Source organism: Alexandromys fortis, unplaced genomic scaffold (assembly GCF_014885135.2).
Source record: "Alexandromys fortis isolate MF-2015 unplaced genomic scaffold, M_Fortis_MF-2015_v1.1 scaffold_107, whole genome shotgun sequence".
NCBI classification, from domain to species: Eukaryota; Metazoa; Chordata; class Mammalia; order Rodentia; family Cricetidae; genus Alexandromys; species Alexandromys fortis.
In genome coordinates this window covers 1272858-1288291 of record NW_026067987.1, presented here as the reverse complement: position 1 = coordinate 1288291, position 15434 = coordinate 1272858, and the positions used below count along the sequence as shown (strand labels likewise).

Here is a 15434-nt window from a genome sequence, read left to right as displayed (position 1 = left end):
TCATGCCTGGTACACGAGACCCAGGGCTTGATCCTTGCATGTGTGTGTGGAGTGGGGTTGGGGGTTAAAAAGTGCAATCCCCTCCCCATAAATCTGCAGAGTTTTGTGGTAGATTTTCAACAGTTACTATTAAACTGTTCAAATATGATAAACAAAAGTTGGATCCCTTTGGGTAAAATGTAAGGTGTGAAATCATTCCAGATTCTGAAAACAGAGCCAGAGACAATGCTTCATCATCTACAGCTGGGCTGCAGAGCTCTTCTTAAAGCAACAATATTTCTTAAAGATGCTATAAAAATGGATGTGACATAACTCATATAAAACCTATCAGAAGGACCACAAAACTTCTGCTCCCAAAAGAAACTCTCTCATAATTTTAAAGAATGAGTTTCAGTGCCGGGCAGTGGTGGTGCATACATGCCTTTAATCCCAGCACTCAGGAGGCAGAGGCAGGCAGATCTCTGTGAGTTCGAGGCCAGCCTGGTCTACAAGAGCTAGTTCCAGGACAAGCACCAAAGCTACAGAGAAACCCTGTCTTGAAAAACCAACACCCCCTCCCAAAAGAATGAATTTCAGTTGTCTCAGTGCAAGGCACAAGATGAACACTATGTGATTAAAAAAAAAAAAAAAAAACTAATGGCCAGGTGCTGGTCGCACACGCCTTTAATCCCAGCACTTGGGAGGCAGAGGCAGGCTGATCTCTGTGAGTCTGAGATCAGCCTGGTCTACAGAGTGAGTTCCCGGACAGCCAGGACTGTTACACTAAGAAAGCCAGTCTCGAAAAAACCAAAACCAACCAACCAACCAACCAAGGAAACAAAACACAAAACAATAAAACAAAACTAACTACAAAAGGAAGACTAGGAATAAAGGCCAGTCATTCAGGTGCCACCAGAGCTCATGGAATTTATTTGAATTTAAAACATGTAAGTAGAATCTTATTCAAATGTTACTTCTCATTCTACCCACCAAACCTTCTAGTCAATATTTAAAAATAGAATGTAATCAAAGCCTTTTGAAAAGCCATATGGAAACTTACTACTGTAGAAGTTCAGACAGACAGACAGAGAGACATAAAAGGAACTTAAATGTAGTAACCATAAAATATGGGAAGAGAATGCCCTAACTGACACCATATACTACCAATTAAAATCCCTATTACCAGATATTGGTTATTTTTTTGAGTCTTTGGCCAAATGGTTCCCCCAGACCCTCTATCCTTGCTAAACGTCATAGGCTATTGCCAATACTATTGGTTACCTCTACACCCTGATGGTGAGATTCTATTGCTAAGAACGCAGCGTACTTATGCTATCAAACATGGAGAGATGGAGCCCACCCAACTAGACTCTCCCCGCTTACTGAATAATGTTCACAGTGCCGCAAAGGACTCTGCATGCTACCAGAGGAGAAAAGCAGTCATCATCTCACCCAGCTATTAACTCCTCCAGGGACATTAGCAATCTGCCTGCATGATATCCTGGTGTAACCAAAACTTGTTGATTATATTTGAAGCCCACTTATGGGATGGAACCCATACCCGACACTGCTAAAGTGGCCATGTTTTCTTCTCCAAAGGGAACATAGCAAAAGACTGACTCCTGATGACATACTGCAAAACCAGAGATGAGTGCCTTGCTCAGCCCATAGCAGAGACACTTCTTGCAGCGCGTGGGAGTTAACACAGAGACCCACACCTGGACAATCTGTAGAGGGTGACAGACTTTGGAAGACTCAGTCCTACGTGGGATGTTTTCACCAAACCCTTCTCTCCAGACTCAGAAATAAGAAAGTGGAAAGGTTGTAAGAACCAGAGGTGAAGGATGCCTCCAAGGAATCAATGTCTTTTAGACTGAACACAATTGATGCACAGATAAACGCACAGAGAATGTGGCAGTTCATACAAGGCCTACACAGGTCCAAGACAGACAGGATCCCAGCACAGGATCCCAGCACTGAGCGGGGGAAGCGGACAAAGGCTCCCACCCCTAGCCGAGAAGCTATGTCTAAACGATACTTGCTAGGAGAAGGAAAATGAGTTTCTTAATGGAGTAACAATGGATCACCATACTCAGGCTCAGGAGCCGTTGGCTAATACAAAATAGACTCCATGTTGGTCACAGCTGTGTGTGTGCACACGTGACTGCACGCATGTGCCATTTTGCTTTGTTTTGACAAAGACCATGAAGTTAGGTGGATAGGGAGAAAGGGAAGTTCAAGGAAGAATTGGTTGGAGGAGAAGAACAAAATTTATTATATGAAAAAAATTTTAAGAGCTAAATTTAAAAAAAAAAAAAAAAAAAGAATTGTTATCTAATCACTTCCTTTAGAAAAGTTCCCTCCCACTGTAGCCCAGAAGTGCCTCACACTTTCTGTGCTGCTGAGGTGATCCTGGGCTTCTGCCTGCCTGCCTCTCCTCCTTGATGCTGGCTGGGATTACAGGCATGTATCATCACCTCTGCTTTAGATAAGGGTGATGATCAAACCCAGGGCTTCGTGCATAACGGTGCAGGCACTCTACCATCTGATCTACATCACCAGCCCCAATTGTCCTCTAGTTTGTTTTGGTTTCTGCCCCAATACTGCAGACTGAGTCCAGGGCATTGTACATGCTAGGAAAGTGCCCTGCCACCGAGCTACACACAGCCCAGGACCCCTCAGTCTTCTTCTGGATTTTTAACTTTGAGACATTCTTGCTAAGCTACCTGCGCTGACCCTGAACTCAGCCTGTAGTCCCAGTAGATGTTGAACTTGTTATTCTCTTGCCTTGGATCTCCTGAGCCACCTGCTCTTAGACACAGTGCCCCCTAGCAGTCACCCAGGCACATCGTAGACTGTACAGTGACCCCAGTTGCCTCCTATGTGGCAAAAGCTGTAGAATAGGCAATATGGCGAAGGTGATCACTACTGGTCATCCCATGTCACAAGCAAAAGAGAAAGGAACTCTTCATCAGTTAAAAACAATGTTATAGCTGCAGAACATGCAGCTGACTTTTGATGGACGGGATCGCTTCAGAAGAGCAAATAAGCAACTGAACTATTGGCTCTTCCTGCTTCAATAATGCAAGCGATTAAAGATCCTAGTTCTCAGGCTGCGGAGTCGACTCAGCAGGTGAGTACACCTGTTGATCTCCCACAGTGCCCAGTGCCCAGTTTGATTCCCAGCACCTACACAGCAGCTCACAACCTGGGATTAGAAAGAGTCTAATCCCAGGACATTGAATACTCTCTTCTGACCTCCACAGGCACCAGGCATACTTGCGTTCCACATCCATACACTCAGGTAAAACACTGATACACATAAAATAATAAAATAAACTCCTGGAATATCCTAATTTATCAGGGTTTTGGTTTCATGTAACAGACACTGAAGGACAACTCATAGGGAATACTTGTGTTGATGAGTATCTTTACCTGGGCCAAAGTATTCTTACACGCTGTACGAAGTCACCTAGAACCTACTGTTTCGGTTGGAAAGGCAGCCTTGGTAGCTTACAGAGAGCTCAGCTGCCTGGTTTTATGGCTACTCCTTTGAAGCCCACGTTCTCCAGTTCATGGAGAAGCATTGCCTGGGAAAACCAAGACCCATCAACAACTGCTGAGCTTCTGGACACTGGTTATTCCCTCACAGGCAGGAGCTGCAACCTCAAGAGGGGAGACGACTTAAGAGAATGAGATACAGCCAAGCTTTGGAGAGAGAACAAAGCGTGCCATTGCCACTAGTGCAGAGATTACAGACAGTTCAGGAATACTGTGCAGTGCAGAGATTACAGATAGTTCAGGAATGCTGTGCAGTGCACAGATTACAGACAGTTCACAAAGACTGTGCAGTGCTTCAACCTTCCGAGCGCCGGGATTACAGGTATCGATCACCATGCTCAGTTCTGCCTTTGTTCTGTTTTCTTTGTTGTTGTCCTTTGTTTGTTTTGTTTCCTGTGTGTGGGCACATGCATGCATATTCACGGTGTGTGTGTGTGTGTGTGTGTGTGTGTGTGTGTGCGCAAGAGATTGCTGGTGACCTTGGAGGTCAGAGCTGTGGGACCCCAGGGGGTCGTGGGACACCCAGTGGGAGTGGGAAGCAAATTCGGGTCCTCTGTAAGAGCAGTAAACTCCCTTAACCTCTGAGTCATTTCTCCAGACCCTGCCTTTGCTTTGAAACCCTAGCACTGGAACAAGGTCACTGGAGCTCTGTGTAGCAGAGGCAAAACACTACCGTTCTTATCCAAATGTTTCTACGGTCCAGAAGGAAGGGCATAAATGGTCTAGGACTGGATGCTGGTACAGGGGAAAATGCCACTTAAGGAAAAGTTGGTCCATCCTTCCTCCTACAAGGTATTTAAATACCAACCCTGGAGGGAAATGAATACATGCAATCTCCATAGCCCTGGAAGCTAAAACAGGACCTCGAGGCATGTAATTAATATATATCACTGCTGCTAGGGTAAGCTCATTTTGACTCAAAGACTTGTAAGCAATTTCAGAGATAATGACTCTTGCATTTCTCGAGTGTAACCTTCAGCAGTAAATAAAAGTAAATTAAAACATCAGGCTAGGGTAACTATTATAAGTCCACAAGCTGACGAAGAGTAAAAGAATTTCAGGACAGTAACATTACATCCCACAATGAGAACAGTGACCATTACAGTGTACCAGGGACCAAGTACATCCTGTATATAAATTCATTTGGTGCTCAAACAATCCTATTAGAGAGATTCTATTAAGGTCACCATCCCATGTGACCTTAGAACTAAGAAGGGGACCCAGAAAGATAGTGATGTGTCTAGGGATACTCGGAGGATGAATAAACGTCAGGATTCACACCAGAGCAGCCTGGCGCTGGAGTGTGCTAAGCTGTCCCTGCTGTGGCTCCTGCTGGGCCCCACTGAAACACGCGGGGAGGAGCTGGTTCCAGGAGGTGGAGGAAAGCGTTATCATAGCATAAGGAGAAATAGCATGAGCAGAGAGGGCAAGCAGACAGTGAGCTAACAACTCCACCAGCCTTGTGGAACTGTTTGCTTTAGATGGAGGTATTGCCAAACATATATGAACATATTTTCACTTTTGTTGCATGTATTTGTTACACGTGTGCACATGCCCCATATGCCATGGCACACATGTGTTGGTCAGAGCACAACTTTTGGGAGTTGAGTCTCTCCTACTTTGTGAGTCCCAGGGACCAAATTCAGGCCATTAGCCCTGGCAGCAGGTGCCCTCATGACCACTTTCTACAGCGCTGGCATCCACCATTAAATAACCTCAGACCGCCACTTCTTAGGACAACATGCCACCAGGATTGTCGGCCAACCTAGCCAGTGTTTCTCCAAAGGTAGACTCTTAGAATGAGGTTTCCATCCGAGAAAGCCCAAGAGCTAAATAGAAGATCTAAATAAAAAGTCAAGGTCCCCGGAGAGGATGATGGAGGCCCTAAATTTCCACGTTGCTAAGTTTCCATGGAATCTCCTCCCCATCCCTCTTCCCCAAAGCAGGTCCTCTGCACAGGGACCACTTCCCCCAAGACCTCACCCAGAAGCTGGCCAGGGAACGTGTGGAACTGACCGAACCACATGAGGTTAGTGCGGTAAATTGGAGCAGCGAGGAGGGACAAGAGAATGCAATGCTGATGAACCGTACCTAGCTCCTTCTGAATGATGTCAGGGATTCCTGAAATAGTCTTTCTCCTTTTGACTTTCTTCGGTCGTCTTACCAGAGTGTCTGTGTAAATTAGAGACCGCCGAAGGCTGGCCTGACGATCGAAATTCTCCCCTAACGTAGAATAGTAGAAGAAGCAGAGCAATGTTAATTGTCGAGCAAGCTGACACCATGCACGTCCTTCCAGAAGCTTGTAAAATGATAAGAAGGTATTAATAATGAGGTTAGCCGGTCACGTGATGATGGAGGCTGGAGGACGAACACAGGCGGGAAGCACAGTATCATCAGAAGGCTGTTTCCATGGTCTGTGATGTCCTCCAAAGGAGGGCCCTTCCGATTCACTCCCAAACGAGCTCCAAATTTGCTAATGACACACTGCCAGGATAGTTGTTTGTCACTGGAGAATGAATGACCTGGCCAGTGAGCGCTTCGTAAAGAGTTTGGATCACAAAGATCAATCTCTCCATCAGCGTCTATGTAGCAGGGGCAACAAATACGTTGTACTCATCTGGTCATCCCATAGAGACCAGCATCATGCTTGTGTGTTACAGCAAGTGGAAGCCGGAGCTTATCAAATGTCGGTCAAGAAGGCTAACAATTTGGATGGGGTATGAATTCGTTATAACATGAGAGGTGAATGTCATGGAAACCAGACTGCCTTATAATGATAAAGCCCTTCCACCGTAGTGAGACCCAGCAACACTGCTGTTTTCAAAGCTCAACTCTCCCTTTATTGTTCACAATTTCTTAGGGTGCTAGGGGCTTGAACCCAGGGTCTGACACAGGCTGGGAAAGTGGTGCACCCCCAATTCTTATCTGCATCTTTGAAAGTTAATCCCATCTCAGACTGTGGCACCCCAGGACCGCATCCACGGAGCAGTTTGCCTGAGTCCAAGCAGGTTAGCACACTGTGAGAAACCAGAAAGTAACAAGGCCTCTGCCAGCATCAGTTATTGACTGATTTGAATGATTTGCCATTTTGGCTAAAGGAAGTTTTGGGGGGGATTGGACTTTTTACACAGTTATTCTCTTAAAAATGAGACGTCTAAAAATACACACATTCACAGAAATCCCATACTTCTAGCACCATCCTGTGCATGAGAGAAGTGTGAACTGGTCACTCTTGTTTAATAATATTGTCGTGTCTTTAAAGTGGACACACGGCAGACAATGAAACTTCTACTTCATAGGAATGAAGTGTGAGCCTGGCCTCATTAAAACGAGGTAGATTTTAAACACGCACCATAAATAATAATAAATACGTGCAAGCTTGCAAATCTTTGCAACTTTGCTCTGCACAGAGAAAAGCAGGAGCAATTCAGAGCAGAGCATGAAGCGTCAGTAGGTACCATTCGGGGATAAACAGACCACACAGACACAACAGCTTCACCAGCGCTGCAAAGGGGAAGTCATTCCGTGCTTTATTAGTTTCCTGAAACCAAAGAAAAGATATTCCCTCTAGGGAGGCATCCAACGTGGGCAAAACAGTCTCAGAAAGTTGCGCCTAGTCCCCAGTTTTCTGGCCTTGTGGGTGTGGTAGAAATATAAAAATACAACCATCACCCAGTCACTAAGAAGACTGAGAAGCACTGAGGATAAAAATCTATCTACAACATTCTCACTGCTTCACACTCTGACCTAGAAAGGGCTCTGCCACAGACTGGGGCCAAACATTTCCTTAAGTAGAGGCTGTGTCTTGTGGACCCTGGCATCCTCAACAGTACCATGTCGTTAAGAGATAATTATCTGTTAAATCGAATTGTTCCCCATCACTGACACACAGCCTCAGCCCAGCATCGGAGCTAAACAGTTAACAAATGCTTTCAGAGCGTGTGGACTTGTACACTAATCGTTTAGGTGAAAGACTTGATCCGTGTGGCTGACGATGGCGCACATGGTCACATGTTCTTTTTATTTAAAACATTTCCCCTCTTAACCTTTAGAACATACCAAGCCTCTGAAAGACTGTAACTAAAGGGATTAAATTCCCTTGCAGGCAGTGGTTCACTGCTCTGTATCTCTAACCCTGCTAGGCGTCATATACGTAGCAGCATTTGTTCTTCCAAAGCCGTACTGAAAAACCAAGTGAGCGCATCAATATCACCAAAATTCACAAGCACGTGGCCATTGCCTACAAGCAGTGGCATTTTTATCTAAAGAAATCTGGAATCTTAGAAATAAATAAAGTGTAGGAGGCTGAAGAACCTGTGCCAGCCCAACCACCCGGAGTGAAAGCTTTAAACCTAGTGCTTCTTTGGACCAGACTAGAGAAATGCATCCTTCAGAAACACGTGTGTCTATGTGAACACACAGACGCAGACAACAGATCAATACGTATACAGCTGTTAAATTGATGCTGGCGCTCTGTGAAAATGCCAGCCACACGATTAAAAACAGATTGCGTTTTACAGGTCTCAGGCTGTCCAGTTCATTATCAGCCTTCATTCACCTAGGGTGGGTGGCATTCGAAAGCCTCCTTTTAGATCATCTGTGTACTTCCTGTCTATTTAGCAGCCAGACAGGTAAGAACGCCCAGAGAAACACCCGGGGCGAGCCATCTGCGAGGACGCATTTCACTGCAAACACCGCTTCCGGGCTAAACCCCTCCTTCCTCTAGCTTCCTGCTCCTCACTGGAAGGCAGAAGCTTTCACACTCCTTAGAGGGCTGTCATGCTTCATGACATAATAGGCCTAGCTTAGAGTATTATTTTGATGCTTTCAATCACATAGTCACAATTCTTCTGCTTTCCATCCATCAAATGACCCGTGTTCTTGTGAAAAATATAAGCATGCGGATGCCTAATGACGTCAGGAGTAAGCGCCACACTGTTCTCCAGCATAGCTACTTAGAACAGTCATGTTTTATCGACGTGAGCTAGGTGGAAGGGAGGCATGCTCACAGACATCAGCAATGCTGTTTATGGAGAAAATGGGTTAAAATGTCATGCTGTTTCTTTAAGGCGTAAGTTTGTAAAAATGTAAAATATGTACATGGAATTGGAAGTAATTCATGTATTTATTAAATCTCCATGAAAATTCTACACTTACTTTCTAAATATACTCTGTTTTTTTTTTTTTTTTTTTAAAAATGACATCTTATCTAAATGTTATTATGCCTTGCAAGTTTACTGGTACCATGGTAACAAGCCTTCCAACAGCAATAGCCTCAAAAGATAGAAGGATGCTGTAGGCTTTCATCCTAATAGTCAATGACAACTTCTTCCTCTCAGTCAGCCAGTTTTAAGGACATAGAGAGAAGGTTTCGTGTGGATTCTGTGTAAATGACACTAATCACTTATTCCTATGTAATACAACATCATAGTTGATGCCACTGTGAGTTCATGCGTGTGCACATACACACACACGCACACTGAGGACTAAACTCGGGGCCTGGTCCAGCTACTATGAACTCTTTACTGCTGTAGGAAGTCTTACAGCCAGTGGTTACCCGCCCACTATATATATATATAAGCCCATGTAGAGCCTATGTCGGTTCTCTCTCTGGTTGATGGATTCAGTTTTTGTTCTCCGTTCCAGCAAAGGATTCTGATTTGTGGGTTTACCCCTAAATAAATAACCATCTGTTTCTCAATTCTGAGCTAGTGTGGGATTTTTTTTAAGCGTCCTTCCACACTTTACCATTTTGTATTTTGTGCCCCTTCACTCACACTGCTCACCAGTTCTCTTGGAAGACACCGGCAGAATAAAGACGGCAAATCCGGGCTCTTTGTGAACGCTCAGCTTGGAGCCCTCTGTGTTCTATTACTTGTTGCCTTAATCATCTAAAGAGTCAATGATTCAACTCAACAATTAGTAGCCACAGTATGGCCAATGTGCCAATTCTTAAAATCATTCCCTTGGCACAAATAAATCTTTATTTGAGGATTGAGACTCAGCTTTTAGAAACTGAGGCAAACTCTCTTATCATTCTACTGAGATTTTTTTTTTAAAGATATGCTTTGGTTACTAATTTAATCGATGCCTTTATCTCAAACATTCCTTCTTTTCCATTTGAAGAAACAAAAGGTAAGAAAAAATCAGTATAAATAGGATGAAACATTTCCTTCTCATTTCTAGAAATATTTCTTATGATAGTATACAGTTTTTGTATACTTTGTATACTTTGTTCTAAGGACCACAAAGACAGGATATTCTCATAGAACCAAAATCTTAGTTAAGAACAGTGCAGTTCAAAAGCTATCTCCCCGTGAACGGCTGAACCATCGAGTTCTCCCTTATTTAACAAAGAACACGTGTGTTTTACATACACACATATGCAGTTCTAGTGTTTTCTTCATCACATAAAGAGTAAGAGGCCACCCCACAGCTCTTCACTTGGGTGCATAAAGAAAATGCTGACAGCGTAGAGCTAACAAAGCCAAAGGCACTCTCCCAAGGACACCCTAACTCTGTCCACCCTGCAAACATACCAGTTATGTTAATAGGAACCACATCAGCCTGGACTGTCTGGGCTTGCTGCCGCGTCTTCTCTTCTGGTGTTGGCAGCGGCAGGGACTTGGTCCAGTTTGTCTGAGTGTGAAGGTCGGAGAAGTCAGCTGAGGTTGGCGTCCGAGGTCGTCTGATGCTGATAAACCCTTCTTCTTCAGATGAAGAGACAGAACACTGCGGTGGGAGAGAGAAACAATGTATGTAATTAGCAGGAACAGCTACAAGTAGTTATTTAAAAAATGATACTAACTTAGAGCAAGTCCCTATACGGTTCCCCTTCTAAGAGCAGAGCAATAATCTCCGCGTGGCCTTCCACACATGATTCGCTGTGTCCTTCGTCTGGAGAATACAAGCATAGCAGAAGTTTTGCTGACCTACAGAACCTTTACAGCCTTCCAGTTCTGCTTAACGCTGCCATGGTTAAAACCCTATAGATTTTGTCTAACATCAGAAGCCCGGAAAAATGTCATTGCTAAGGCCACCACTTTCTATCTGTGTTAAAATTCAGTTTTGCTCAAAGCAATTTCTAGCTTCAATCCTATTTCCTTTAGGCTCTGACCTCCAGGAATGCTTCACACACAAAAGGATGGAGCCATTGTTCAACTATTTGGTGCTTATGAAGCTATCTATATGGGCTTTAAAAAATCAGTGTGAAATTGTTACGTTCTAAGAGGCTGACTAAGGCTGCCCTCTGGGCCTTATTCGGAACTCAAGGACAACATTTTAGCTGCGTTCTCTCTGATACAGATTAGCATTCTCCCTGAAGAGGCCTTCTTCAGTGCCCTTCCGTGCAATACCTGAAGACGTGTAAGCAAGAAAGTTGTGTTGGCAAGCATTTTAAACAATACTTCACCAGAGCTCCCGGGCAGCCAGTTCTGTAATGAGGATGGCCCAAGAACTCAAAATAAATGCACCATGCTTAAAACAAAACAAAACAAAACAACAACAAAATTCCGGCTTGCTGTGAGGAAATAGCCATTTAAGATATACAATAAATGTGAAAGGACTAATCAAGTTTATAGAATTTAAACTGAAACGTCACTATACAAATTAGGTGTTGAAGAAGATAGGGTCATGAACCTTTCCAAAGTAGATACCTGTGCAAGCAGCTCCCAGGTCATTTTAACCTCTCTTGGCTAAGGCCCCGGAGCAAAGGTAACTGTTATTTAGTATTGGTAAGTAATCTCTCTCTCTCTCTCTCTCTCTCTCTCTCTCTCTCTCCCCCCCCCACTCCTCTCTCCCTCACTCATGACTTGTTTGCATTTGTAAATATTTATCTAGCTTTAAATGGCATATCTGGACGCCTTGTAGGATGTAAGGAACACATGGAAGAAATAGAAATACAGAAAGACATCAGTCTGTCACCGTTGTGTGATATTTTGACTGTATTCTGACAATAAAGCTTGCTTTGAATCAGAAGGCGGAGCGAGCCACTAGCTGACCGAAATTAAACATAGAGGTTTTAGAGGACTGAGGACAGATGGAGAGACAGAAGCAGGAAGAAGGCGGGGCTTAGGAAGGCGGGGCTTAGGAAGGCGGGGCTTAGGAAGGCAGCCTTTTGGATGGAGGAACAGAAGAGAGAGGAGATCACTGATTGCTTCTCTACCCCTTCTCTGATCATTATGTTCTTACCCCAATGTCTGACTCCCAAGTTTTTATTAATAAAGAATAATTAGATCATCATGTCACCTCAGACACAAGGCCACTGCCATCAATTGACGTGGGATGTTCCTATGCATGCAGTGAATATGTTTTATTATCATTGGTTAATAAAGAAATTGCTTTGGCCTATAGCAGACCAGGATACAGCTAGGTGGGAAATCCAAACAGAGAGACAGGAAGAAAGAAGGCAGAGTCAGGGAGACAACAGCAGTCACTGGGGAAGCAAGATGTGAGGTAACAAGTCACAAGCCTCATGGTAAAACATAGAACAATAGAAATGGGTTAATTTAAGTTGTAAGAGCTAGTTTATATAAGCCTGAGCTAATAGGCCAAACAGTTTGTAATTAATATTAAGCCTCAGAGTGGTTATTTGCAAAATGGCGGGAGGAAGAGAAACCTCCAGTTACAACCACCGTTTAGTGCTATGAAAAAAGACTGCCTGAAAAATACCCGTCCCCTCTACTGTTTGAGGGACACAAATCTGAAAAACGGTCTAGAGACAAGGCTGAATGGTACAAAGTCCCAGCCTCTCTGAAACGCTGAACTTTCCTTTGCTGGGAAGGGCCGCACTGCCCATCTTCTGCACCGGGAGGGACTCTTAGGTCTTAATAAATGTGCATGTGTCATGACTCCTAAATACGATGGCATGGCAGACACAGAAAGCCAGGGCTACACAGAGAACCCCAATCTCGAAAAATGCGTGTGTGTTAATTAAATATCTCAATATCTATATTTACCATTGCTAATTTGCAAAACACAAAAAGGCCATGTAGTTTGTTTTTAATTTTTAAAAATGTGAAGTAATATTTGTAACTAGACAAATAGACTCTCTGTATAAGCTGAGCGTGTGTCACTGACAACAAACTATAGCACTAACCTAAACACAAGTATGATGATCAGATCACACACAGGTCTTACAAAATTCCCAGCAAGATGACTTAGTGGGTACTGGTACTTCCCACTGCCAAGTTCAATCCCAGGAACTCACATGAGAGGGGAGAACAAGTCTTTCAAGTTGTCCCTTGACCTCCACATGCCACATGGCATGTGCTTGCTCACACTTATACAAAAATAAAATAAACAGACCATCAAGTTGATCAAATAAACTTCTGAGGCATCAGAAGCCAAGCCCACTGGTGTAACCCATCGGTTCTAGACTTTTTAAAGTTTCAACACTCTTGTTAACTCGGACTTTTAACATTTTTCTCTATCTGCAAGGTGCAGACACACATAAATGCATATTAAAACTGATTTCATTTGAGAACATCATGGCAGTTTGTAAAACAGTCACATGTCTGAGGTGGAATCTCGATCGAGTGAGTCAGAAGTCTACTCCAGCAGAAGAGGCAGCATAAATTTGGAAGGTAGAAAGCAACTCCTGGCAAAAACGCTATGGAGGCCTGGACTGGTGGACACCATATGAGTTCCTTTCCCAGGTGACATCACCAAGGACCAGCGACAAGCACCACTCTTGTTTCCTCAGCACCCGGAGGAGACTCCACAGGCCTACTAACCCACTTTTCCGGATGATGTCAGAGTGGACCGCTTTCACAGAGAGGCAGGACTTCCCTGCAGTTTTGGTTGCCATGGCAGGATCATCCCCAGGGCTGGCTACAGTGTGACAACTCACTCACAAAGCAAATCTATTTTACCAAGCTCCCAAGGCCCTCTCTTCTCTGGTGAGCAGATTTCCTAGGCAATGTGGCTGTTCCTCGGTACCACCATCCAACCAAGAGAAGGCCAGGGTGGATGACTATCAGAAAGATTCAACTCCCAGACCCAATCTGTTTATAAACATTGCAGGGACCAGGAAACCCCCGCTGAGTCTCGGTGACAGTCTTTCCTATGGGTTCCATTAAGAAAGACGTGGTCTGGATGGTTACCCACCCCATGTGTTACACCCCATGTGTCAGAGGCCGCTTCCCAGCTTCATCCTACCTAACGATGTTGGGACTGTTAGGAGGCGGGGCCAAGTGAGAGGATTTTGGTTCATGGTGAAAATGCTCTCAAAGGGGAGACGGGAACTCTGGCTCCTCCTTCTGCTGATGTAGTGTCCTCTGGCTACCCATAGATGGTTTTGCTTGATTCTTCATTTCTGTCATGAAATGCTGACTATTGACAGGCCTCACAAACAAGATCAACCATTTGTGGGCAGAAACCTCCAGTCTACAAGACACTAATAACCTTTTCCTTCTTACAAAAGGTTACTTAGTACTTGTTATAGCGACTGGAGGGTGACAAACAACATCTCCTAACACCCTGGCTCCTACACCAGCCCAGTAACTGTCTCCTCTTCCTGTTTCTGCTCATCACCCATCCTATCCCTCCCTTTCCAGCAGTATAGGTCACGCAAGGTGTTCCTCTCTCCAAACCCTCCGGAATCCTTAACTAGGAATGCCAGACAAACCAAAGATGGAGAGAGAGAGAGATGCCAAAAAGTGGCATAACAGAAGTGAAGAAATTGGGGGAGGGGGCAGGTTGGCCATGCCACCCTTTTAATAAGTAACACCGTACAATAAAAAGAATTTGAGTCCGAGAAGCCCTGGACTCATGCTCTCCCTGACGCCTTCTAGTTGTGTGATTACGTGGAAGTGTTCCCTGTTTCTGAGTCTCAGATTCCAAACCGTTAAAATGACAGTCACAAGCATCAAAACACCCATTTTGTAGGATTCTTAAGGAAAATGGGAGACAATGAGGGGACAAATTCTGGAGAAGTTTTAAGCTGTGCTGTTATGATTACAAAGTTAGAAACTGCAGGACTGCTGGGAGGCGCTGTACCTACGGATGGGGATGACCTGTTAAGTCAGGATAATCAGATCTTTTTTTTTTTTGTAGCTGCCAAAAGCACTCGAATCCATTGCTTCAGGCAGAAAACTCCATGTGGGCAGAACAAGAGACAAGATGATTGGGAGGGTGGCCAAATTTTCATAAAGCAGACATTGTCTATTGTGCCATGTTCTTTGATGTCTGGCTTGGACAGTTTAATAAAAGCAATCATCATTACGTGAGCACACAGTATGTCGTTCCGGGCACTACACACAGGGCTTTCCGGACATCCCTCCGCTCACCCTTATAACACTCTTTGGGGTGGGGGTGGGGGCGGGATAGAGCACAGTGAGATACCATCTACATCAAAACTCCAATGCCTCTGAGAGCAGAGCCGAGCTATTAATAATTACACAGGCAAGCAGCTGCAAACCAGGGCTGTCCCCTGCGAGCCACATGTGGCTTCATCTCTTTACAGTTAAAGAAACCAAAGCACACGTAAGGAAGCAAAGGAACCGGCTTGAACAGGTGGGGAAGCTGTCTCGAACCTGTGCTCTCTGCATCAGGTCCAAATGAGCCTCCGGTTACAGCAATGAGCAAGGCCCCTGCCGCTGTCTTCAAAGTCTTCCTTTGCTTCAAGTGTTTCCTTTAACAAAACCTAAAACACCCCCAGGGTGCCGGTTCAAAAAATAACAGGAACTAGAAAAGACAATTTCAGTTTCTGTTACTACCACCAGGGCCAACGATTGATTGCCAAAATTCCAATCCAACTCATCACTCTGGGGATGAATTTTATGCAAGAGATTGAGTAACTGGCACCTGGTGCCCTTTCCCTCAGACAATGGAGCCTCTGTGCACGGTCCCAGAATCCACGAACACACCGTCCAATGCAGCCCCCCACAATGGCA

The 15434-nt window shown here is 44.5% G+C and overlaps 1 protein-coding gene across 5 annotated transcripts in view; it reads right to left on the bottom strand.

Moving 5' to 3' along the window:
* The window catches only part of Nhsl1 (NHS like 1), a 223494-nt gene that overhangs the window by 13825 nt on the left and 194235 nt on the right, over positions 1–15434 (bottom strand). For 4 of the 5 annotated variants that reach the window (XM_050159448.1, XM_050159449.1, XM_050159452.1 and 1 more), the window contains exons 4-5: positions 10080–10272; positions 5632–5763 (exon numbers count right to left, since the gene is read on the bottom strand). In XM_050159448.1, the coding sequence (XP_050015405.1) occupies positions 5632–5763; positions 10080–10272 (325 nt within the window). The remainder of the gene's footprint in view (positions 1–5631; positions 5764–10079; positions 10273–15434) is intronic. The other variant, XM_050159450.1, reaches the window with a different exon arrangement.